Source organism: Marmota monax, unplaced genomic scaffold (assembly GCF_021218885.2).
Source record: "Marmota monax isolate L192 unplaced genomic scaffold, Marmota_monax_Labrador192_F-V1.1 WCK01_AAM20220418_F8-fsc00166, whole genome shotgun sequence".
Lineage (NCBI taxonomy): Eukaryota > Metazoa > Chordata > Mammalia > Rodentia > Sciuridae > Marmota > Marmota monax.
In genome coordinates, this window is record NW_026693344.1 from 1,935,775 (window position 1) to 1,961,733 (window position 25,959).

At 38.2% G+C, this 25,959-nt stretch overlaps 1 protein-coding gene and 1 non-coding gene across 2 annotated transcripts in view; both read right to left on the minus strand.

Annotated features, from left to right (window-relative positions):
• The window catches only part of Ankrd22 (ankyrin repeat domain 22), a 35,622-nt gene extending 22,442 nt beyond the window's left edge, over positions 1 to 13,180 (minus strand). Inside the window, exon 1 of the mRNA XM_046456793.1 lies at positions 12,889 to 13,180. Within this exon, the coding sequence (XP_046312749.1) occupies positions 12,889 to 12,909 (21 nt within the window). The 5' untranslated portion in view covers positions 12,910 to 13,180. The remainder of the gene's footprint in view (positions 1 to 12,888) is intronic.
• Positions 13,181 to 20,406: 7,226 nt separating this feature from the next.
• Trnav-cac (transfer RNA valine (anticodon CAC)) lies at positions 20,407 to 20,479 on the minus strand. Its single transcript has one exon. It is a non-coding gene; the product is annotated as a tRNA-Val (tRNA).
• Positions 20,480 to 25,959: the final 5,480 nt, after the last annotated feature.

Below are 25,959 nucleotides of genomic sequence, written 5' to 3' on the forward strand. Positions count from 1 at the left end.
GATATCTGTGTCTTACTCCAAACAACCCAGGGCACTGACACTGCTGAGTTCTGCTTGTGGCCTCCTGTCAAGAATAGCGAAGTTCACTAAAGTGTGTGAAACTGTTCCTATTTCCATCCTTTGTTTAAGTAAAGGAAGCTACTGGAAGAGAGTATGAGCCTTTGTTTCTCCTCCCAAAGTCCTTATCTATAAATAGAAGGAACTTAGCCCACAATACTCTGTGGAGGAGCCAATCTCATTGAGGCATCCTTAACCATAGTGCCTGCCCATAGGCCTGGGCTTCTTGGAGATATTCAAAACCTACTCCCTTTTCTACCTTGAGATCAAAGCAAATCATTCCCTGGCTCATACCTGCAAGCAGATCTTGATGATAAACTAATCCTTGGGAAAGTGATAGCAGGGAATGAAATAGTAGTCAAGCATCTAACAAAGGACAACTCTTGACTATTATACTGTTGCCTATATATATTATGCATTTTCATGGTTCTGAATGCCGGATTCCCACTTTGTCCCACCATCTGCTTGTCATGCAACAACTGTGTCCATAGTCTAGGGAGATCTGCTTCCTGTCTTGTCTTCTTTCCCCAAGGATCTCTCCTCTGCCACTTTCCAGCAGCCAAGCTCAAGTTAACTCCAGTGTCACCCTGGTCATATCCCTATGTTTGGTAGGGAAGGGGAAAGAATAACTAGCCTTTAGTGAGAAAGAATTCTTAGAGGTACTGCTGTGTTTTTTTCCTGCAACACTAAATGCTGAGATGGGTAGAAAGATGCCTGTGCAAATCCATAAATAAGGTCTTTATAAATTTTAATTCATCACAACCTGATTTTAGTTATTTGAATGGTTTTAGCCTGCTGGGGATCTTTGTTTAAATCATAAAGACTATATATTTTCAAATGTGTTAAGGTATAGTCACTCTAGGTAGTTCTCCCATACTAAGTGCATTAAACACATTGCCTAATTAAATCTTCAAGAATTACCCAGTATAACAGTGTAATAATATTATTTCAATTATCTGGTCTTCTTATGTTTTAAAACTGAAAAACTCCTGTTTATTTAAACATATGCTTTCTTTCATATACCTCTAGGGATTCATCAGGATATTCCAAAGAGCCTTTTTAATACCTCTCCCTGGTTAGTGTTCCCCATCCTCATGACTAGGTGAAACAATATATTTGCTCCTGGAATGTTTGCTTTGATCATGAGACTAGGAATGACAATCAGTGTGTTATGGTGGCAACTGCACACTGGGTATACAAAGGGCGTGTGTCTCATGTATACGCTGCTGGATTATGGAACCTCAGCAGGCATTCATGTACACCCCGTGAATTTCATTTATTTACCTTTAATATAACAGGCAGTGTCTTTTCTTGCTGCAGATGATTTGTCAGGCAGGAAATAAAGAAGGTCTCCTGTTCACAGTATGAGTGGCTTTCTCTCTATCCTCCTACGGTTTTATTAACTCTCTGGTCTATTTGGTGAAGGCCCCAGTAATGGAGACTTAAATATGAGAATGTGCTCTGGTCATAAGTTATCAATCCTTTCTATATCTAACTGACCCAGTCTGGTTAAATGTTGGGAAACCATGGAGCTGTATTTCAACTATGAACAAAAAATCTGCTTCCTGCATCTATGGAAATGCATTAAAATTAAGAATTGTCATAAGTGTCATACTTATCTTTCTTGTAGAAATCTGCACAATTCTTGCCAGAATAAATATCATTATCCATATGCTTCAGGATATTTCTTAATTTGATGGGGGTAGGGTATGAAAGAAACAGGGTAAAACATTTCCAAAAGAACAAAGATGGTATGCAGATGAATTCCTTCCTCTGGTAACAATTAGTTCATTCTAGGACAGTGTCATTTGCTAAATAAAAGATTTCCTGTTTGAAACTTCAAAGGAACAACCCACCCTGGAGATGCTCCCTGGGGAACAAACTACTTTGTATTCACAATTTAGAGAATAATAAAGGGAAAAAAATTAAAATTCTGCCTTCATGTAAGCTCCAAGGAATAATGGGGCTTAAGAGATTTTCTACTTCTATGGGAATCTATACTACAGATTTTCACATATTCCTGTTTTTAAGATGAACAGATCTCAGGGGGGAAATTGTTGAATTACAACATTTCACTGTGATCCCTCTCAAGTTCAAGTCTGTTTTCTAACCCAGGGACCACCTGTCTTTCTGGTTTATTGTTCTGTGAAATTACAGGGTGTGTTTGCCTTTAGTCAGAGTGCTTTACCTCAGTGTGACAGGTGTTGGCCATCTTTGAGACAGGGCAGGGAAGGCCCTTATTGCATCCACCAAGGTTTCCTGCCTAAAGAGCAGCTTTCAAAAAGAAGTTTCCACGGCTGACCAAGTTCAGGAGATGCTGACTCCTCCCCCAAGCTTTCCCTCAACCTCCACACAAACAATAAATAGGCTTGAACTTGACCAATATATGACCTCACTGGGCTGGCGGTATAAAACACCTCCACCTCTTTAGCAAGCGAAATGCTGAAGTACCTAACCACTGTTGGCGGTGTGCAAACCTCGGCGCTGAAAGCAAAGAACTGACGAGATGGGTGCAGCCGTCCTCAAGAGTTTTGCAGAAGCCCATTGCGCCTGTGCAAGCCCGCCCTCTTTTTGGCGGTATAAGCTTTGCTCCGCCTGTCTGGAGCAGTTTGGAGACCCTACCTCAAGTTCTCCCTTGCTTGAACCCAATAAAGCCTCCCTCAAATGACATCGCTTTGTCCCTTCATGATTTCTATCTTGAATTAAGCAAAAGAACTCTAAAATGAGCCTCTGACACTAAGAGCTGAAAGTTGAAAGATGAAACCAGTAACATCAAAAAGAGCTGCACTTTACTTTTTCATTTCTATCAGAAATTGAGAAAAAGAACCCTATGATGACTGATAACATCTTGATTTGGGTGTGTGCGCTTAAAAGTACCTAATCCTGTGATCTGTTTTATATTTCATATTCTGTTTATTATCATTTTGGTTATCTTGCTTGAAGATTGATACTTTTCAATTTGATAGAAATAAAGTTTTTTCTGCTTGGAAAAAAAAAAGTTATGATGAGAGATGTCAATTTGTCCAGGGATGAGAAGTCAAGAATAATAGCTGTGTGGAAAGGGAATGAGTGCTTATTTGGAGACAGAGGTTGAAAAGGAGAAGGTTTGTGAATATTAAGGTCATAAAGAATGACGTCAGGAGACAGAAGGAAAGGGCAAAGCGTGCTTCAGAAAGGTGGAAGGGGGTCCTGGAGGGTGGTTGACAGAAGCTGGAAGGTAGAGAAAGTGTCACCAGCAACAATAGATGTCGAAGATATCAAGAAATTGAACCATGGTCAAAAAAAAAATGGTTATGGTGGGCATAGAGTAAAGGGAAATGACCACAATGAGGGAGGGCATGACAACACCTGGCCAAGACCATCTATCAGTAAAGACGCTGAGGAAATAGACTAGTGGGTGAGGAAAAGACTGAAGAGCAGGAGTTTTTACCTAGCATGCAAGAGTTCTCATGGGCTAACCTGTGAATGTGGCTCCTACAGCTGTGCTCTGCACAACCTTTGAACCAACACAGAATTAATACACCGCACTCACAATTTGATTTTTCTCTTCAACCTCATCTATACTCTCCCTCTGCCTCACAGCATTCCAGTTCTTCCATGTTTACTTCTGTCCTCGGGTGTTGTACTTACTTGGGAGATACATTGCTGGCTTTCTGCTAGGTCAGATTAGGTATCAGCCCACGTGTCACCTCCTCAGAGAGGTTTTTCATGACCATTCAATCTAAAGTGATCATCCCCCAGTCCAAGGCACTCCCTATCACATCATCTTGTTAAATTGCACTGATCATTAATGAAATTGGGAATATTCCTCATTTCCTAGAGGGGGAGGTGTCCATGATGTTTTTCTGTTTTTTTCGGTGGGCCAACTGTGCACAAACTATCGCCTTTACACATGATCTTACAGGTCTGATCAGGCCAGTCTCCTCACTCCTACCATTGGACTCCTTGCTTGCAACTATTCTGCCTTTCAAACTATGCTATCTGGCCCAGCTCATCTTCAAGAATTCTCTTTAATCTCACCTACTAACAGAAAGTAGGTAGTATATAGAACCTCAAGTAGCTCATTGGACTTTTTCCAGTGGTTTAAGTTTAATCTACCTAACGGGATTACAACTATCCTAAAGTTAGACTTCTGTAGTGGTGAGCATGAATATGAATAAAAATTATTTATTGATTGGTGCACAAATCCACCTGACCTGGCTGAGAACTGAGGTTAGAGAAGGGTTGAGGTTTTTAAAGTAATATATCATGTGATATATTACTAGTTGTCGGTGTTTTTCTCTCTGATTATCAACCATGGCTAAGTGTAGGGCATTTTAAGACATGGCCCAGGCCTTACAACTAACCAATTAAATCAGAATTTGTAGGAATAAGGTGAAGTCATTGGTGGTATTTGAAAGTTCCCTGGGTGATTCTGATGCATAGTGAGGATTGAGAATCTCTGCAAAGGTAAAAGAAATAAGGCCCCATAACGGAAGTAAAGCCATAACATAACATTGAAACTCTTAAAATCATATTAACTAAGGAGCATTCAAAAATCTGGAAACTTGAAATTTTAGGAACAACTTTTTGTGCCTTTATTCTAACCATATGTTTCCATTTCACTTTTCCAGGCACTAAAATTTAAGAAATGTCTATGGTAGCATAAGCCACACAGCATGTTCACAATTACCTGTATGTTATTTAACATAATCATATTTTAACTTGCTCCAAGTCTAATAGAAATAAATAAAATCTGGGAAAATATTTGATATTATTTTAATCATCTAGAAATAGCTGAACTGCTTATACCAGTATGGACATCTCTGAAAGTAAAGCTTTCCCCCAAATTTTGCCTGAGCCTCAGAGGAAATCTGTTTTTAGTGATATCAATTAGCCAGAAAAGGGTATGGACATTGGTGCTAGAATTAGTTGGATTATTTTGGTGTCACAAATGAGTTTTGGTTATTACTTTGAAGTCTATTTAAAATAATTTTGGCCACAAAAGCATGAAAACTGAGCTGTTGTAAATTAGGAATTGCCTATATTCAAGAATTTCTCCCAAGGGTGATTGATTGGGATAATTTTGTGTCTGGCTTTATGATTAGGTAAATTCTTTGGAGAGAAACAAATATTTTAGTTTTCACATTCTTATAACTTCTACATAATCCACTCTTTTATTTTCTACAAGGTAGATACATGTTTATTAAACTGACATTTAAAACAGTGAAGGTATCAATATACCTTCATCAATAGCAGCTACCATACTAGAAATCATAAAAATCATAATAGCTTGACCTAACAAACCAGAAAAAAAATTTCAAATTACAATACTTGATAATTTAAAATTATAATACTTGATAATGCTTTATAAAAGAATAGATACATAGAGAAAAATAAGACCTGTTAGGTGCAGGACAGGCTGAGTAAGCTGTCTGCAGGGCATGCCAAATAAAGTTAGCTGCAGGATGACCTGACAACTCAAACCCTGTGTCTGGCTCTTTATCAACTATTTGCTTCAAGCCCAAACACCCAAGCCCCGGCTCAAGGCCGAACACTTAACCCCCCTTGTGCCAACAAGGCAGCTTGCAGACCCAGAGACCTCATTAGATTTGGGCTATAAAAACTCCCTCCTGCAGGGCCCCTCTCTCTCTTGCTCTCTCTCTTGCTTTCTCTGTCTTTCTCTCTTGCGCGCACTTCCTCTTGCACGTGCTTCCTCTCGCTCTTTCTCTCTCTCTTTCTCTTTCTCTCTTTTCTCCTCTGTTGCACTGCTGCAATAAAGCTCTCTTGGTCGCTCTGAGTGTTGTGGTCACTTTTCTTTCAAGACCCATCTTAGATCTTAGGTGAGATTTAAGCAAAGATCTGTGATGTTTTAAGTGGACAGAGTCAAGTAGCTCTCAGGGAAGGGAAACCTCCCAAAGAGAACTTAATTGTTAAGATCTTGACATAGGACCTGGATTGCATTTCCCTAGAACTACAAAAGAGGTCAATGTGGATGCAAGGGCAAGGAGAGTGGTAGGACATTGAAAATGCTTTGGGGACCAAAGAACATAGGCCTTGTAGATCATGGTAAAGACTTTGAATCTTATTCTGTTTGATGAGAACCTCAGTTGAGTTTTGACATGATCTGCTTTAAGTTTAGTGATTCAGTTTTGAGACTTCCCAGTTAATAAGCATGTGAAGCATTTTGCTGCAGTATTTTCTGAATTCCCAAATAGTAAATACTTCCCACTCATCTCTTTTTCAGAGGTTTTCCAAGAAAAGGAGTTTCTAAACTTAATAGCTTTAAGATGAGGGGAGCTAGGCACTAACAAGTATTCATACAACTAAGTAAACAGTACAGACTTTTAATTAAAATAATTATAATTTGGACAGACTCTATGAAATCTTTATTTTAAAAGTAAAAAATTTCTGTGACACCTTAATGCATCTCAAATAATCTTGTCATTTTAAAAGCCAAATGGAATTTCTTCAGTTGGAAAAAGAAAACTTTCAATTTATTTAGTTGAAAATGATTATTCTAATATACATATGCAAACAGCTATGAAATAAAGTTTATCTTATAAAATGTAAAATAAAGTGATTTCCTCCTTATTAATGGGCAAGATTTGGGGGAGTTATTCTTCTTGCTTTCCTCCTTGAAATTGGTGGGGCTGGAATTTGAAAACTAGGCTTTCTGACCTCAGAGGTCAGCTTTTAAACTATTGTACATTCCTGCTTGAGGCTCTTAGAGACAGAAGTGAAACTTCTGGAACACAAACCGTTGTGTCCTGTCCTGTCCTGTCCTTTTATTACAGGACTTAAGAAACTCAAGTTTCTCCTCATTTACCACATTTGGTTAACCAATTAGTTAACCTCATGTGTAGAAGTTGAATATTATTAAGTTTTTGCCACAGTCCGGCTGCAGCAAAATAACCGGGGGGTGACGAATTACTTGTGTACATTGATACAGCAGGAGTAGGAGCTGTTTATTGCAGGACAGGAGCAGTATTTATACATTCCACACAGCTTATCTAATTAACATAAACTAGATACATCAGTCAACCAATCAGGAATCTCCACACTTAATGGCTTGCTTTTGTTACTTCTCAAACCACTCCCTCTGGCATTTTGCCAGGCACCATCCAGACTTGTTTACGAACTCTAACATTCCCCTGGCAAAATGCCAGGTGTTATTTTGACTTGTTTACAGACTCCAACAAGTTTTCATTTCCAGAATTTTAAAAAAAAATCTACCATTTGACTGAAGATGTTTATGTTTATTGAGTGTTACAAGGTCAAAAGATGTTCGAGGGAGTTTTTCCTATAATATTTCCTTACTTCTCTTGCAGAACCAAACCTTTCTATAATGATCTGGGGATCCTTGGCTGTCTCCGTATTCTCTCTACCTGAACCCATCTGTTTCTATGGCTTTACATATATATGCATATAACTCCAAAATGATTACCTCTTACCCAGCCTCTCCTTGGAGCTCCATTCCTGTATCCATGCTGCATCCCCATCAGGGAAGTAATATGTCCAAATAGAACTCTGAAACTCATTAGTCCCTCTGACCCTCTCATTAGCACCACCATCACCTGGCTAGTCTAGGACAGAATCATGGGTATCAACTTTAGTTAATAACTTTCATTCACTCCGCTTCTCCAAACCAGCCAAAAATTTGTCCACAGTCTACTACACTGATCTTTACCATCACCACCACCATCACACCACACCGACTACCACAACAGCTTCCTTTCAGGTTCCCATACCTTCTCTTGCATCCTGTCAATTTATTCCCCCACTGCTGACAGCGAGTGCTTTGTGAACATTAACAGGATCATGTTATTCCCTTTCTTAACATCCTTTTATTGCTTTCCATTCTGTTTAGAATTAAGTCAAAATCATCCATCATGGCCCTCAAGACCTGAATGATCTGTCCCTGAAGACCTCTATAACTTCAGCTCCTAGCACTCTCAAGGCTTGTGGAAACCAGGATTTCCTGCTAAACAGTGGGAGGGTGCTGTTAAACTGATATTCTAAACTGGCATTGTTGAGAATCATTGGGACATGGTGATCTTAAAAAGCAAATCAACTTTTAGTCAGTTTTATTGGTCTTCAAATACCGTATGAACAATGCATCCTCTTGGCTTACATCTAGAGGGACTGCTCCCCCCAGCGCTTCCTTTGCATACTTCTCGATTATTCCAAGCAGTCCTGACTCATTTGTGCTTTAGAATCTCCACATATACACTCTTTCAGTCTGTCACACTTTTTCTAAACTTCCCAGGACTAAACTCTTACTTCTCAAAGCTCAGCACAAATGTCACTAAGAGGAGATTTTCAGGTGAAATCTAATTAGATATATATACCTCTCCTCAACCCTCTTGTATACTCTCATAACCTTCTTGCTTCCTTGATTCTTCTTTTCACTATCAATAATTACTTTTATCAAGAGTAGGTTCATTGTTTTATTGGTTTGTGTTCTTTGTTTGTTTGTTTACATTATTGGCTCCAAGAAGTCAAGGACTATTTTTCTTTTATTTACCACTAATTCCAGGAATTAGCATATGCCTGGAATGTAGTACGTGCTTAATAAACAAATTAATTAAATAAATGGATAGGTGAAGCAATGAGTAAATGTATAAATTTTCAGTCCTAGTTGCTTTTCACACATTAAAGTTTTCATTTCCTTTCTGAAATGAGACTTATCACAAAACTATAATTTGTAAAATTACTTACAGTATTCAAGGAAAGAATTATAGAACCAATGAGATGGAAAACCCATACTCCTTTTGCATATAGAATGCCAAAAACTTGCTAGTGGCTCAATATATAAATAAGGCAGATGGAGTGCTTGGAAGATTTGAGGGAGGCAATTTTTTTTCCATTGTCTTTGTCTTGCCTTTTCCCACATCATAGAATAACCCATTAAGTGCTGAGCTGAATCTCATGCAGTTCTTCTTTTTTTTAATTTTTATTTTTTTATAAATATAAAAACTGTTCACCAGAAAGGTTAAACAACTTCCTTCCAGTTTCACAGAATTCCTGACACAATCAAGACCAAACTTTAGGTGTTCTTGACTTAGAGTTCCAAGACCTTCCCTTCAGCCATATCGCTATTCTTATCTCCCCTGTGTTCTCCTCCTCCTTTGCATCGATGAGCTTTCCTAATAAGCCCTTCTCAGCCTAAATTGTTCTCTCTGGATAGGGTATGTGTCAAAACAATCCCTCATTTCTTTGAAATGTATTCCTTTTTTTTCTATGGTAATAGGAGCTTCTTTGAAAAAAATAGATCCGTTCCTAAAGAATTAATATCAAATGTGTGTGTATGCATGAATGTGTGTGTGTTCACGCATGCCCACACGTGCATTTTTCTGCTCATAGCTAATCTTGTAATTAGACCTTCCCAACACTTCAAGGCATATATGTAACAATTTTCAAGTTTGGGGGCCCATGTCCACGGCTGACAAGGCCAACAGTCTATGAAAGATATGTAGATCTGCTAACAAGCTCTGTTCCTGAGCTTGTTAAGTCCTCAACATCTTCCTTTTTCCCAACTTTTGTAATATTTTTCAGTACAGCAATCTTTTGCAAGGTGAGAATAGATTGTATCTAATGAGAACCTTGGTTTAGTTTACCTATTCTTTAATTGAGGGAAAAGGGCAGTACCCTAATGAGGAAGATCCCTGGCAGGATAGTACAGTGGTTAAAACCAACCATCATGGGACTGCAGATGTAGCTCAGTGGTAGTTATCTGCCTACCACGAGTGAAGCCCTGGGTTCCATCCCCAGCACTAAAAAAGAAAAAAAGAAAAAGAAAAAAAAAATACTGACGTCTATCGAGCATGGCATCTCTGCAAAGATAGAAAGTAGTAAAATAACTTAATTGTTGAACGGTCATACAAGAACTATTTTCCTGAGTGGACAAGCACAGGTTTCATACCCCAGTCCCTGACCTCTAGCCAATAGATCCTTTTCAGCTGCATATATCTGGCCAAGTTACTATATTTGCCTAATTTCCTCATTTGTAAAATAAAGATAATAATATTGACTCATAAGATTCTTGTATCATATGAGTTAATATGTACCAAGTGTTTGGGAACAGAACCTGATATGTTACAAACTCTAACTTAATGTTTGTGATTATAGTAAATATTATATTTGATAAGGGTTTAAATGAATCAGTCTTGTTTAAAGTCCAGCTTACATAATTGGTTAATTATTCCAAAGCTCCATCTTTTCAGTGATCTCTAAATTTATCCTCTAGTACAGTTTGTTGGACCCACTTTGAGATGCTCTCTCATTTTCTCCTTCTTTCTTATGAATATATTTTGCATGAGCCAGGCCTGTAATCCCAGGGACTAAGAAAGCTAAGACAGGAAGATTGCAAGTTGGAGGCCAGTGTCAGCAAATTAGTAGGACCCATTCACAAATTAAACAACAAAGGACTGGGGATGTAATTCAGTGGTAGAACAACACTGGGTTCAATCTTCAGTGCAAACAAACAAAAATAAATAAATAAAATATTTTGTGAAATTATTATCAATACAAGCTTTAAGGAAAAATGATGTCTATGTCTCCAATCCAGAGGAGCTTCCTGCACTCAGAGTGAGAAATAGAATTTTCACTTAAAATGCTTTTAAAAATAGCCACTTCAAGGCAGCTTATGTCTAGGGATGAAGCAGACTTTCCTCGTCTCCTTAATGGATGGCTCACAGCATTTACCAAGGAAACAGAGCTACCAGTGCATAAAAAATGCGGAGGTTACGTTTAAGCATTTAAGAAGTTACTCCAGAGCTTCTTAGCCTCTTCAAAATCACTATGAGAGAGTCCAACCACTGACTTCAGAATGAGACCAGGGGTTTCCCCTAATTCACACCCGTAACTCCCACCTACAGACAGAAAAAGCAACCAAAGATTCCTTGCAATCTCAGAGAACCCACTTCTCTTCAATATCTTCATCCATAGCTCAAGTCTGACTGTTCTGATCCTGAATATTTCATAGCCTGGCATCAGTTCAGGTATCCAAATTTAACATCACGGTGAAATTCTGAAAATTAGGAAATCATATGCCAAAAGCAAAAGCATCTTTCTAAATGACTAAGACCTCCCAGGGGATTCATGCTTTGTTTCATATTGCCAGCTCTAGAGCAAGTGGGGAGGTTAGCAGAATGACATGGAAGGGCCCGGAATCTGCTTCCAACTGTGGTGTTGAGTTGCACAGTGACAACATTTATTTCAACACTATTCATGATTCATTATTAATCATGAGCTTTGAATAATTACCTATGAGCTTCAAGTAAGTTGGTACTTTCTAAGGTGAGTGTGTGTGTCTGTGTGTATTGTATTTATTTTTAATTTTATTAGAAAATTTGAATTTACTTTACCCTTAATATTTCTGGGAATATTCTCATTGATACTTAAAAAGTAATTGAGCATGTCCTGCCTGGCCTGGCCTTGACTCAACCACTTGCCAAATCAACATCCAACTAACAATCACACTGCTTTTGTAGTAGAGACTTTTTTTTTTCTTAATACAGTAGTTCCCAAGGCCAAAGGTAGAGCCTGGCCACTCAGTGTGGTCCATGGACCAGCAGTGTAAGCATCAGGAAACTGAAATACATAATCTTAGGTCTCACCCAGACCTACAGAATAAGAACCTGTATTTGAGCAAAACCTTCAAGTTATCCAGATGTGCATTAAAATTTGAAAAGCACTAGCCTAGAGGAGTATTTATCTCTCTCAGGATGGTGCTAAGCTGATCACCCACATCAGAATCACAGGCAATGCTCCTCTTAAGGAGTAGTATTCTGGACCCTTCCACAGACTGCATCACTGTCTGGGGTGGGTGCCCTTAAAACTGCATATTAAACAATCTCCTCTCCCTGATGCTTAGGCATCTAAAGTTTAGAATTACCAGAGCAGAATTTTAGGACATTATCTGTTTTGTTATTTTCATATTTCTCTTCATGAGACAAATCACTGAGCAAGATATACTTAGAATGGTAAACCTATCAAACTGTACATTTACTATAAACACAATCACACAAACACACATATATGCACGTAGCCACACACAAGTGGCATTAGAAATAAGTGCAAATATACTGTCTTTAATGGTAGGTCAAAATCATCCAAGGAGGTTCCCTAGATCATTTGGAATGGAATGCAGACTGACTGGTTAATTGTGTCGGAGAGGGGAAGAAGTAAGTCATGACTAGTTAATGACATTACACCTCCTGTACTCTTGTTTAACATAGTTCTTTGTACTCCCTGCAACCTCATTAGAGATTTATTTGATTCCAGTAACTTACTTTCAATACAAGGAAAGAGTATTTTCTATCTAGCAGATATTAAAAAAATACTCAAAACATCAAAAATATACTGCTTTCCTCTCTGTTCTATACAGTGGTAGTCTTTATGAATAATTGCTTAAGGTAATTCTTTCAAATACCAAGGTAAAAGGTATTACTGTATTCATGTGGTTCCATAGAAGAGACAATCTTTTGATTTTGATGTTTAGAAAATCCAGTTGGGTATAATTTTTACTTTCCCTTTGGATGTTTAGCAGGAGAAAAGCCCACTCAAACTCAACTTCACAAGGTCCAAGTCATCCCAATAAATGAAATGAGTGTCATATGGCTCTCAGCTCAGATCAAGCTAACATTTTAGTATTATGGAATAACTTATGCTAAAATATTTAACACCAAAAATTCTAGCACACAGGATTTTATTTTTTCTAACTTAATGCTCACATAAAAAGTTAAACAGAAGAAAGGAAGACATAAAACCAAAGATAGGAAACTATACTTTAAAAGCATGATCCATTTTTAATACTTTTGGAATTCTACATGCAGAAACATGACATACCTCGGAGTACAGGATTCCCATTCTGATTCTTCACAGGCTTACTTCACCTCTACAGCTTCTTGAGTTCTCTGGAGGTATTTCTGATGAACATTAAAATCCTTCCTGAAGAGAAAGATCCCTAGAAGCCCAAACCTGTGGCAAGCCCTTTCTTTCCACACTTGTGAGAGTTTTTTCCCAGAAATGCAGTCAGCAACACACCTTCTAGAGAAACCAGACTAATGAAAAAAGGCATTGGTTTACCCTGTAATGAAAGGAGCGGTGTATCACTTCACCTTACAACCTGAGGAGCCGGTTTCTGAGTCATGTTTACTCTGCCAGTGGTAAAGTACAGGAAAGAAGGAAGCAAAGTTGGGGTGATGTGGGGGCAGGGTGGTGTTATTAATTGGCAGAAAGGACTTACGGTTCAAAATAGGATATGTGTGTAGGACATTTTCTTATCAAAATCTAGTGTTTCAGTGGTCATTGGGAAAAACTATAACAAATTCACTCAGGAGAGCTAGCTGTATGTGCCTGCAAAGGGTTTGACAAATAATACTTAAATTCCCCAAAAGTTATTACTAACAAGTATCACTTTGCCAGCTATTTAAACAGTCTTATAAAATAATAAATGTACTTTTCATTTAAATTTTTAAATTGATACATGATGTTATACACATTTATGGGTATGATGCGATAATTTGATACACATATATAATTCATAATCATTCAACCAAGAGTAAGTAGCATTTCCATCTCTAGTTGTAGAGTGCTTGAATTTATTTCTTCTTTCTGTGTTTCAGTACCATTATTCAACCTTCTCTATCCTGCCCCATCCCAGTCCTTCCTGGCCTTTAGAGACTGCTTTTCTCCTCTCAACTAAAGTCAATTATCATGCATTTAAATTGAGTCATCAATTTATTTGGTTAAACATGCCAATATGCCAAATTTCTTAAACTTTGTAAACATTTTATTTACTACACATAATTCCAAATACTTGTGCATTTTCTCTTTACTTAACATAATCATCAATTGTACTATTTTTAACTTCCCTGGAAATAAAACACACACACTCACACACATGCACATTCCCATGAAAGAAACAGTTTAAAGCAACAGTGCATCCCTAGCAAATTGATCTGATTTTCCCAGTCAAATAAGGTTCCTTAGAGGCCAAAGATTAGGGTCAAATCCAAGGCCTGTGCCTACAACTGTTCACAGAAATTCTTCCTACTCTGCTAATGGACACAGGGAGTTATTTTTACAATTGTTATAACAGGATTCGCACACTCTTCTGTGGAGTTGCCAGTGAGGCCACTTCTTGGGAGTTTAAGAATTAGCAATTTGTCTGTTGGAGGAAATGGAAGCCTGCAATACCTACCAACATTGCAGCCATTTCCTCTTTGGCTTGGTTTGCTTGTGCATTTCCTTAGTTTCCTAACACATTTCAGTGTCTTCCAATGGACTTAGAAAAACATTGGTCTTCCTAGGTACTTCACTCTCTGATGCAAATATTTTGCATAAAAAGAAACCCCTGTGGCCTCTTTGAACTAACCTGTGTGGACAGAATTCTTCATCCTCACAGCCTTTTTGCTAAGATTGCTACTAGCTGCTTCTCCTTGCCCAGTACTCCTTGGGTGAACACTGAGCCTAAGGTTTCTTTAGTTTTCTATCAGGATCACAATTTGTTTAATTAGATTCTGCATGTCTTCCTTAATGTCATCTAGTTCTAAGGGAACAAAACTCATTATAATGACAAAAGATTAAGTGTTTCAATGTAGGATTAACTAAAAATAAACCAAAAAAGGGCAAATTTTCTCATTGCAATTGATAAAACTCTTGCATTTATTCTAAACCAGAGAGTATGAACCAGGGGTATTCTTGCCCCCAAGTAGACTTTTGGATGTAGCAAAGAAAAATACAGAAAGTTCAGTTTTACTGGAATTTCAGATACATATCTGCAATACTGAATGGGACATAGTTATACTAAAAAAAAAATGTGTTGTTTAATTGAGACTCAAGATTTGACAATGTCTGGAGAGACTTTTGGTGGTCACAACTAGGCACGGGAGCTTGCTACTGATATCTCAGTGGGGAAAGGCCTCGTAATACTGCTCAACATCTTACAGTACACAGGATGAATTCTCACAGCAAAGAATTGTTCATTCCAAACTAGTGTAAAACTCTGGTCTAAGCCAACAGGTGAAGTAGAGCTGAAGGAAGAGTGCTTGATAATTATAGAATGTTAGAATGGAGTATAGTGAAATATTTCTGAAAAAAATTCTGATAATCAGTTTTTTGGGGGGGTTTGTTTGTTTGTTTTTGTACCAGGATTGGAACCCAGGGCCACTTAACCACTGAGACATATTCCCAGACCTTTTTTTTTTTTTACATTTTATCTAGAGACAAGGTCTCATTGAGTTACTTGGGGCCTCACTAAGTTGCTGAGGCTGGCTTTGAACTGGTGATCTTCCTGCCTCAGCTTTCTGAGCTGCTGGGATTATAGGCATGCACCACTACGCCCAGCTGAACAAATCATTTATAAAAAAGCATTCAGGATACACTCTCTAGCAAATTGAGCCTATAATTACAAAGACAAATCAGGAAAAAGAACTTCTAGGAAATTACTTTCACACATGAATGTCTTCTGTCAAGAATTAATGTCGGGCTGGGGATGTGGCTCAAGAGGTAGTGCACTCGCCTGGCATGCGTGCGGCCCGAGTTCGATCCTCAGCACCACATACAAACAAAGATGTTGTGTCTACCAAAAAATAAAAAATAAATATCAAAATTCTCTCTCTCTCTCTCTCTCTCTCTCTCTCTCCCCCCCTCTCTCCCCTCTCTCTTAAAAAAAAAAAAAAAGAATTAATGTCAACATTCATTTGATCCTGGCTATAGATGTGGCCAAACTCAGCTGACCAGCATCCAGTTCTCAGTGAAGAATGACTGGCTCCTGTAGGGTCTGTTCCTAAAACTTCCTTCAATAAGCGTTCAGTAGAGCTTATCAGGCTGAGTGTACTACACAGAAACTCAGTGCTTTATCCTGAAATCTCCACCCTCAAATATTGTTTAATGGCCCCATTGGAGGGATTTAACTAAGAAATTGTCATGATTAGAATTTTACTTAGAGAACAAAGGTCAATCTGTCTGTTATGTAAATGGTGAATTCAACATAGGCAAAAGGAAGCACCCAGATCAATTAGTAGGTGCATGAATGCATTAGGCCAACTGAGAGATCACAGTAACCCAAGTCAGGAGAGCAGCCACAAGGACTGAGAGAATACGATGAGCGCTAGAGCTTAGAAGGTAGAAATAACCGACTTTATTGACAATGAGTTATTGGCTATTATTTCCTACCATCAAATGCACCTTTATATCATCTTTCATTCTGTGATACTGACATTGGTGCTCTGAAAGCTCCAGTGCCTCCCTCACTCCTACCCCCTGAAATCATAAAGCTAAAGAGGAAGAGACACATACTCATTCCTATGTGTTTTCTGATCCTATCAGCATTATCCTGGCAATGGCCCTTCATCCTAGAAACAGGAATGGGTCCAACTTTTTGCCACACACCCAGAACCAGCCTGCTCATACCCTTCAGGGGGGGCAGCCCCAGCTGTCACTCACTCAACCCCATATAGGGAACTCCTCCCTGGAGATTCTGAGGTTCCAACAGCAGCCAGGATATAAAGGCTCGAGTCCCAGAATTTCAGGGCCCTTTTCTCAGTTCTATTAACTCCAATCCCTGGTGGTAGCTGCTGCGATTCTACCCTTTACCCTGGTGCTGTCTGTGTTTTTCAGTCCTCCAATGTCTACTTACCAATTCCTTATATTAAATTCATTTGGTTTCAATAACTAGTGTGCTTTTCTTTTCTGGATCCTAACTAACACAGTACTCTGGAGATGTTTAGGAGCTAAAAATAATAGGAATTATGCATCTAAGACACATGAGAGGGCTAGGGATGTAGCTCAGTGGTAGTGTACTTGAATACCATGTGCAAGGTCCTGTGTTGGATCATCAACACCCCTCTGCCATGCCCCCCAACCCCCAACACCCTTCAACCCCCCACACCCCTCGACCCTCTACACCCCCTCGACCCCCCACATCTCCCATATGGGAAAGAGAGCAAGAATTGTGTGCGTATGTCTGGCTGGGAATTTTGATAGATTTTTGTTCTTTTCACAGAAATGAAAAACACTGAGGAGCAAGATCAGGGAAGGGCTAGGGAGAGGACCAGTTCAGATTTACAACATTTGTTTAAAGGACATAGGTGAGTGGGAATTCCAATAGGAAGCTTGTTATTTGATTCTGGGCTTTAGAGCAGAAATTACACTTGAGATTATAATTTTTAGTCATTAATAATAGATTAATAATCCTCAGTATAAGAAATGGAACAGTCTTTTTTTTCTCATCTCTATGTTTTCCATCTCTTTCCATAATTCTCCTGCTTGTGAATGCTATTATTTTGTTAAATTAAATACAGAATTCAGAGGCCAAATTGCAATGATAATTGTTTCTTTACACTAATATAGAAGCTTTACTCTTTTTCAAAGACATACTGAGGCTCCATAAAATGTTTAAATAGTTCATTTGAGCCAACAGTGATCCATAAATTGGGCAGCTCCAAACCGGAAGTGGTTCTGGAGGTCCTGAGAGGGAATGCAAGGCAAAGTCTTTCCAGGGGTAAACATGGAAGTAAAGCAAAAAATTGGTTATGCCCTTGCCTCACTTGGTCTATTCTAGTCTCTTGTTATCTGGTAGTTTATGATTGGGCTAACCTTAAATTTCATTTTTTCTTTAATATAAGAATGTACAAGAAAGAGCCCCAGTTAAGTTGTGCTTTTGTTTGTAAACTAGGCAAGATTAAGGTCACTCATGAGGCCTAGCTGGCTTTGTCTGTTCAGGGATTCTTCAGGCCTGGTCTCCACTTTAATGTAGTATTACTTTAAGATTCCCAAACTTGAAAAAAAATCTCATCAAATTTGAAATCAATTTTGAATTTTCCTAGTAAATAAGAAAGTTTTGATAATGCAGGGGTAACTGGTGTCAGCCAGCTCCTAAAACGAAAATATCCATGTTGTGAGTTTAAATGTAAAATAGGTCATTTAATTGCTTAGCACTTATGCAACACTTAATTCCTTGGTGTGTTCTACTTTTGTGTCATCACCTACTGTGTACTTACAGCATTAGTTGTCATCACATGTTTTAATGGAAACATGGAGAGTAAATGTCATACTCAAGGTTCCCTGGTCATTGGAATGCTATGATTTATGTTTCCTAATTTTTGAGATGTCCTAACATACCTGAGACAAGGGAGTTCATTTATATTTCTTGTTACTTAAAAAAAAAAAGGAAGAAAAAAGCTAGGAAGTAACTCTATTACTGATAAATCCTGTTGCATTGAGCGACTATTTCTGGAAATAGTCACCTACTTCTGCAAACTGTCTACTACTCTTCCCGTGACTCAGGGATCTGCTGGAAGACTTTAATTGTAAGCCTCTTCCTATTTGTAGTAAAGCCAGTTTCACAGTATGAGACAAACCATAGTGTTCAGGTGTGAGCTTACTACTCTGACCTAGGATGAAGAGGCTGCCTACTTTATACTTTGCACAATAATGTGCTTTTAGTCCTGTTGCCTTTTAAGCCTGAAAAAAAAAAGAGATAATGTATGTCAATTCTCTGGTAGAGCCTTACCGTTTATTATATTATATTACACTCTGATTTGTAAAATACAGTCTCAAGTTTTGGCAGAGTTTGTCACTTTTTTTGATCTGTATTATCATAAAGAATTGTTTGGTGAATGGAGAAAGGAGTTTTCTTTTCAAATTTCTTCTTCTTGTTTTATTTTATTTTTTACAGTCCTGGGGATTGAATCCAAGCCTTGCATATGCTTTTTTCTTTTTCTTTTTCCAATTAAATTGTTATTAAGGTCATGTCTGTCATCCTGTAGTTGGCCGAATTCCTGTCCTTCCTCTTAAAAGCTGACCTACTTCCCCAGTTCTTGGCTAGGCCCAAGTCTTTCCAACCAAGCATTTATCCTTGAATAAGAAGTTGTATCATGTACCACTCTATGAAATCAAAATGTTCTTTATTTTCTTCTATCAATTACAAACCCATCACAAGAAGTAAACAGACTACTCACTAATCTGAAATGGTACATCTTAACATGTTGACTTTAAAATTGCTTTCAAAATGCTAAGAACTACACAGCTTGTAACAGACTTACATGCCAGAAACCTGCGCTTCATTCATGGCCTACCACTTTATGGAGATGCTTGCATACTAACTTGCAGAAATTGATTTCAATGTTCTTAGTCTTTCCCCCCTCCCCTATTTTATATTTCTTACATCCACAGTTATGATTCAAGCCACATATATGATGCATTGTTTAAAGAGATTAATGAAGCTGTGACATACAGGGATTCTACATAAGTTTTAAAATATATTTTAAAAAATCACACTCTATTTTTTTAAAATCAAATTGTAAGTAGTCTGAGCCATACTTTTTAAGACTTTGAAGCCAGGCATGGTGGATGCATCTGTAACCTCAGCGGCTTGGGAAGCTGAGGCAGAAGGATCACAAGTTCAAAACAGCCTCAGCAACTTAGTGAGACCCTAAGCAGCTTAGTGAGACTCTATTGCAAAATAAAAAATGTAAAAAGGGCTGGGGATATGACTCAGTGGTTAAGTGCCCTTGGTTTAATCCCTGATACCACATACACACACACACACACACACACACACACACGACTAAATAAATTGGTATTGGTTGATTTCCCTGGGATTTCCCCTTCCTTGGGATAAAGGCACTCTTGGTGTCTGGCACACACAGTCCCTCTATGCATTTTCTCTGTCATGGCCTTAGTATCACATTTTTCTTTATGTAATGTACTTGAGAATAACTTGGGAGCCTGCTTAAATGTAAATTCCCACACTCACAGAGGCAGTGAGCTAGAGTCTCTAGGTGAGGACCTGAAGACCTGTGTGTATTAAGCTTTCCAGATGATTCTGAAGCTGGAGGTCTAGGGCCACTTTGAGTAAAGATGATATTTTATCTTTCCCACACAAAAGCCTGGAAAAGAAGTAGTACAGTGACAAATTTAACATTTTTATCTGGCTTCACATACAGTTTTACACTTGTATTTAAATGTATTTGAATTTGAGATTCTGAAGATTTTTCACATAAAATGAATGAAGTTGTAGAAGAAATAATACCCTCTACCTTATCACTCCTACTCTTTCAATAGCTACACTCACTTTCTGATGAATGCTTTGGAGGCCAGGGTTTCATATTCATTAGGGTTATGGGCATGAAGTCTAAAAGATCCCTTATGATAAGAAATCTGTGAAATAAGAGCATGAACAGGCTTATGTCTGAATGGTTGATTCTAGGATTTTGACTTACTAAATTTCCTAGACACTACAATTTTATTCCTTAACTATCAATATTTGGGTTTTTTTTTTCTTATTTTAAATCAAACATTCTCAGTGGGGGTGACATTGCTCCCCCAGGAAGTGAAATTGGTTCTTTTTTTTTTTTTTGGTGGTACTGGGGATTGAACCCAGGACCTTGTGCATGTGAGGCAAGCACTCTACCAACTGAGCTATATCCCCAGCGTGAAATTGGTTCTTAAGGGGGGAAAAGTCTCATCCTTATGAACATAGCACAGACAGAAATGCAGTAATTAAGGGAAGAAAAAAATATTTCCTCTATTCCTCTGTCCTCTTATGTTCTGTCACCAGGGCCTGTGAATTAAACTGAAGGGCACCCCCCTTCTCCACAGAAAAGCCCTCTTCACCATGGCTGATTTTAGGACTGTCAGCAAAAGAGTCTCTGCAAAAGAGTCCCATGTAGATAAACTTCCTTTTTTCGTGTCGTCCTGTTTTACTTGGCCACTGGCCGGGAAGATACCAGCACTCCAGGTGCTGGACACCCCCTTATTAATTTTTCACAAACATATCCAGTAGAGTAGTTTGTAGAAATGTGCAAACAAGGCCTCTGGCCTTGAGCTGGGCTTCACAGAGATGTCTACATTTTTAAGATAAGTTACAATTGGGCTCCATGGTGAAGCTGGCAGGGGGAGGAAAGAAAGGGGAGAAGAAGCTCTCCCCTTCTCAAGTATTGTCCTTGAAGGGTTAACTTGCCCAAAACAGTGAAAGAAAAAGCTGCTTTTATGTGAACTTCTGCAGACTGTGAACTTCTGAGTCCCTCCCCTTACATGCTAGATATAAAACTCATGGTTCAGGGTATTAATTGATTACAGCAAAAGCTGTGCCCTCTGAACTGGGTTGCAGCCAAATAAAACTGTTTCCTGTTACCTTCAGTGCCTTGCCTCGTTTGTCTCTACAACAAAACTTCAAAAGAAAGATTAATAGAAGAAAAAACAGCTTCTTTACTGTTCAACAGCCTACACATGGTAAACCTCAATGATAGTAACTCCAAGGGAGTTGGAATTCACATTAATAGGAGAAGAGAGAAAAGCACTTATAGGAAACATTTTGGAAAGATAAATAAGTTTTCAAGAGAACACACAAGAGATAATGTTTGTGAAAATATTTGTCTCTACAGGCACCAGTGATATTTCTATTTTCTTTGGGATCATAAAGTTCCCAAGAAGGGACTTAAGGTAGATTTAATTTGCTGTTTCCCTGTTGGGAGTGGAACCCAGGGCTTCACTCATGCTAGGCAAGCACTCTACCACTGAGCTCTATTCCTAGCCGCCCCCTCCCTTTTTCTTTTCACTGAAACAGAGTCTCCCTATATTGCCCAGGCTGGTCTTGAACTCTAGATCTTCCTGCCTCAGCCTCCCATATAGCTGGGATTACAGATGCATTCCCTGTGCCCAGTTCTTAGCCCCCTTAAAAAATAAATTTAAGAAATTGCAAACTAGTACATGACACTAAAATTACTATAATGGTTACTTTTGAGGAATAAAGAGAAAGTACTTGAGAGGAAAATTTCTGGAGTGTTGGAAATATTCCATTTCTTCATCTGGGTTATGAGTTCACAGATGTGTTCACTTTAGTTTAATTAATTGAATTTATAGTCTGTATATGTTCCCATACATATGCTGCTCTTAAGTTAAAAATAACCTCCTACACACATGCGATTGAACCTCCCACCCACCTACACACACACACACAAGTCTAGCCTTCTACAGGACAAGGACTTAAACATATAATTAGTTCCCCAAAATGTGACCCCTAGAACCTTGTCCCATAAGTGATCTTTCTCTATTCCCTCACCAACTCGAAGAGTTCCCATCCTCAGTCTCGCTCTCCTCTTGTTTTCCCAGGTGGTGATGACTGGATCCCTCTTAAGGGAATAGAATGACCCAGACACATTTAGCTGGGCCTCATGCCAGCTCTGACTCACCCCCAGCATCATAGGAAACCATCTTATTTTAAAAGCATGATAGTAAAACCTGGAGTCTGGTTTGATTCCTTCTCATTTCCTAGAGAGATTCTGATGTGTGTTGATTTCCCCTCCTATGGACAGGCCATGAGTAAAAAAAACAAACAAATAAATGAACACTTCATTCAATTCAGCTAGAAGAAAGCAGAAGTATATTTAACACTGAGAGTGCCATCTGGCATATGTTTGAGAAATGCCATAAACAACTCTGCTCAGAGCCTGAAATTTAAAGCCTGTCTCGGTGGGATATTACAGATCCCTTTCTTTGGAACTAATCTCTGAAGAAGTCCTAAAAATTGCTACTATGTGTCAATTTAAGAAGCAGAGTGAGACTACTACCCAGTGGACATTTGTCTGTTATTTTACAATTAGAAGCATCTGACACCTGGGCTCAGCATTAGAAACCCTGAAGAAAAGAAGTTGAGGCTCTGCCACTCCATTCTGGTGTCTACCTCCAGTTTCTAAAAGTAGTTATGGCAACCGTTCTAGCATAAAAGTGCAAGGATTATGAAAGGTTTGAGATTTTATGCTACTTGGAGGCTAAGAAGTAGCCAGTTTTAGAAATGCTGGTAAAAAGCATGAGACCCTCGGGTCAGGGACACAAAGACTCTGTTACTCATGATACATTAAGCAAGGCCGACCTCAGCGCATACACCTATTCCCCTTGACCCCAGTTTGCATGGGAGTGATGTGACTGGGTCTGGCCAGATGTCTAAAGTGTTGTGGGTGTGTTATAGGAGAGGAACCTGGATCTTTTATTGTGGGCAGTACTCATGCCTACCCTTTCTCTGTAGGAAAATACTGTGTCTCCACTTTCTAAGGCTTTTACTATACAAACATCCTTGAAAAGATAATCCGGAACAAATGCAATAAGTGCTTCTACTTGAAAGATGTGCAGAAATGCACGACACCAGTGGAAAATTATTTCTTAAGACAGGCTTACCAATGTTGGTCAAATTGGAGGTGCTAATCACAGTGACTTAGCCCAGTGATGCCAGGGTATCGTCATCAGACCAGTTCTGCAGCATAATTCCAGTGTTGGATCTGGCTGCGTTATCTTCAAACCAGATTCCTAAACCTGTGTGGAGTTTGTGAACTCTAGCCAATAATTTTTTTCTTGGATCCTGATTCATACACTAAAGAAAAAAACACTACTTAAAGAAAAACGCCTAAACATACCCATTTCTTGCCTTTTATTTTGGTTAGATGTTGGATAAATCAGCTGCCTTCCCATCTACAAAGGTCAGGGGTAAGGTCTCCCCTGCGTTCAATCTTAAAACAAAGTTGGTACTTGTATCATCCAGAGAGCCTGTATCATCCATGCACAGGCTCTCTGGATGATACAGGTACTAACTTTCTGAACATCAAATACACAAACGTCAAGGACATGTTATCTGAGGTGGGTTAAAACAGCCACTCCTGAAGATGCTGAACCCCCAGCCTGCAAGTTTCTAGAAACTTGGAGATTTTATCTTAAACTATCTAAAGAAACTCAGCTTCCAGACAACCATTGATAAGTTTAACCATTTGTTAATTGCTTATTCTGCAACAATGCCTCCTGGAATAGTGTTTTTCAGTTCCCATAAGATATAATTTATGTTCATTGATTTGTTTAAGAATCTGCATATGAATTGGACAATAATCTCCATTTTTATACTTCTTGGTTAGCACACATTTTCATTCTGGGAATCTTAAAAAGCAATTATTGTACTTGGAGCAGTGCTTCTTAAGGTCAAAATTTAATACTGACTTTGTCTAAAAAGTGTTTTGTATTGTCCTTATAGTAAATTTTTTTCCCAATAATTTCCCGTGGTGAATTGTAATATTGCATCCTTTTCCCTCTTAGATGAGCTGCTTGCATTATATTCCTACTTCTGTATTTCACATTAGTTAAACATCCCAATGCACCTTAGATTTAAAGACTCAAACTACTGAAGATGGGGTTTTTCAGCTTATCTCTGGCTTTACCATTCAATTTAGAAAGCAAGATGGACACCTAGATGCTATAAATTACAGTACTCAATGTTTCTTTAAAAAACATACCATTGGGGCTGGGGATGTGGCTCAAGTGGTAGTGCTCGCCTGGCGTGCGTGCTGCCCCGGTTCGATCCTCAGCACCACATACAAAGATGCTGTGTCCGCTGAAAACTAGAAAATAAATATTAAAATTCTCTCTCTCTCTCTGTCTCTCTCTTAAAAAAACAAACAAACAAACAAACAAAAAACATACCATTTGTGGGCTGGGGATGTGGCTCAAGTGGTAACACGCTCGCCTGGCATGCACGGGGTGCTGGGTTGGATCCTCACCACCACATAAAAATAAACAAATAAAGATGTTGTGTCTGCCGAAAAATAAAAAAATATTTTTTAAAAAAACCATACTATTTGTTAAATTTTATTTAAAGCACACTAGCAACACTTGTTTTTTTTTTTAACAATTGGAAATTGTTAAAAATTGTTTCCTTGTTTGTTTTCCCATAATCAGGTAGGTTTTATTCCACTTATATTTTATAAATAAAAAAAGACATTGTTAGGTTTTCTTAACACTTGGACCACTTGTATCATTTTGCATTTTATTTTCAAGTTTTTATTCCAGCACTTTTATGTTGGTGTGTGTATGCATATATTTACAGTTGTATTTTCATTTAATTTTTCATTTGTTCTAATTAGTTATATGTGACAGTAGAATGCATTTTGACACATTGTATACAAATGGAGCACAAGTTTTCATTCCTCTGGCTGTACATGGTGCAGTCACATCAGTAATGTAATCATACTTGTATATAGGGTAATAATGTCTGTCTCATTCTACTGTCTTTCCATCCCCACAGCCCCACCGCTCCCCTCACCCCCTCTGCACAATCTAAAGTTCCACTGTAGTATGCTGATTTTAAGTCCCTTGGGTATAAACTGAGGAGTCGGATAGTTGAGTCAAATGGTGGTTCCATTCCAAGTTTAAGTAAGATGCTTTTGAAAAGTCATACAAAGAGTATTCATTATCAATATTTCCATGTGATATTTCCACATTATTTCTCTCTGCACATTTTCCAGTGTTTAGATTAAAATGTATATTTCATTTATATCTTGATTATTTTTCCAGAAAGCTTCATATCACTTTTTTTTTGAGTGTCAATGCTTCTAAAAGTGGGGAAAGGTAACAGTTTTATGAAAGAATTTTAAAATATTGTTTTTCAGTTTATTGTTTCACTTTCCTATTCATAGTCCTTAGGTAAAATATTCCCTTCCTAAAAGTTAGTTTGAATTGGAGGGCTTCTGTAGGTTTGGCTGGGATGGGAGGGCATAGAGGGGATATGACTATGATAAAATGTAAAGTTAGACTATGTGTCTAAAGTTAGACTATTGTCCTAATTGATGGACATGAAAACTAACACAGTTGCTAATGTGCCCTGAAACTATATGACCTCCCTCCCCCCCAAGAAGAAAAAATAATATGGGGATTCCTACTCAAAAATGGAATAATCCTGTTAGGTCAAGATGACATGTCATCAAAAGATACAGTAGAGACAAACTTAACAGGATTATTACTAATGCTAACAATGGTGTTTAGTATTGTTTACTACCTGTTAGAAACCTTCTTGATCAGTACTTTAAATGTATTATCTTATTGAATTATCACATAAGCATTGAAGTAGATAATATTATCATCATTATTTTAGAG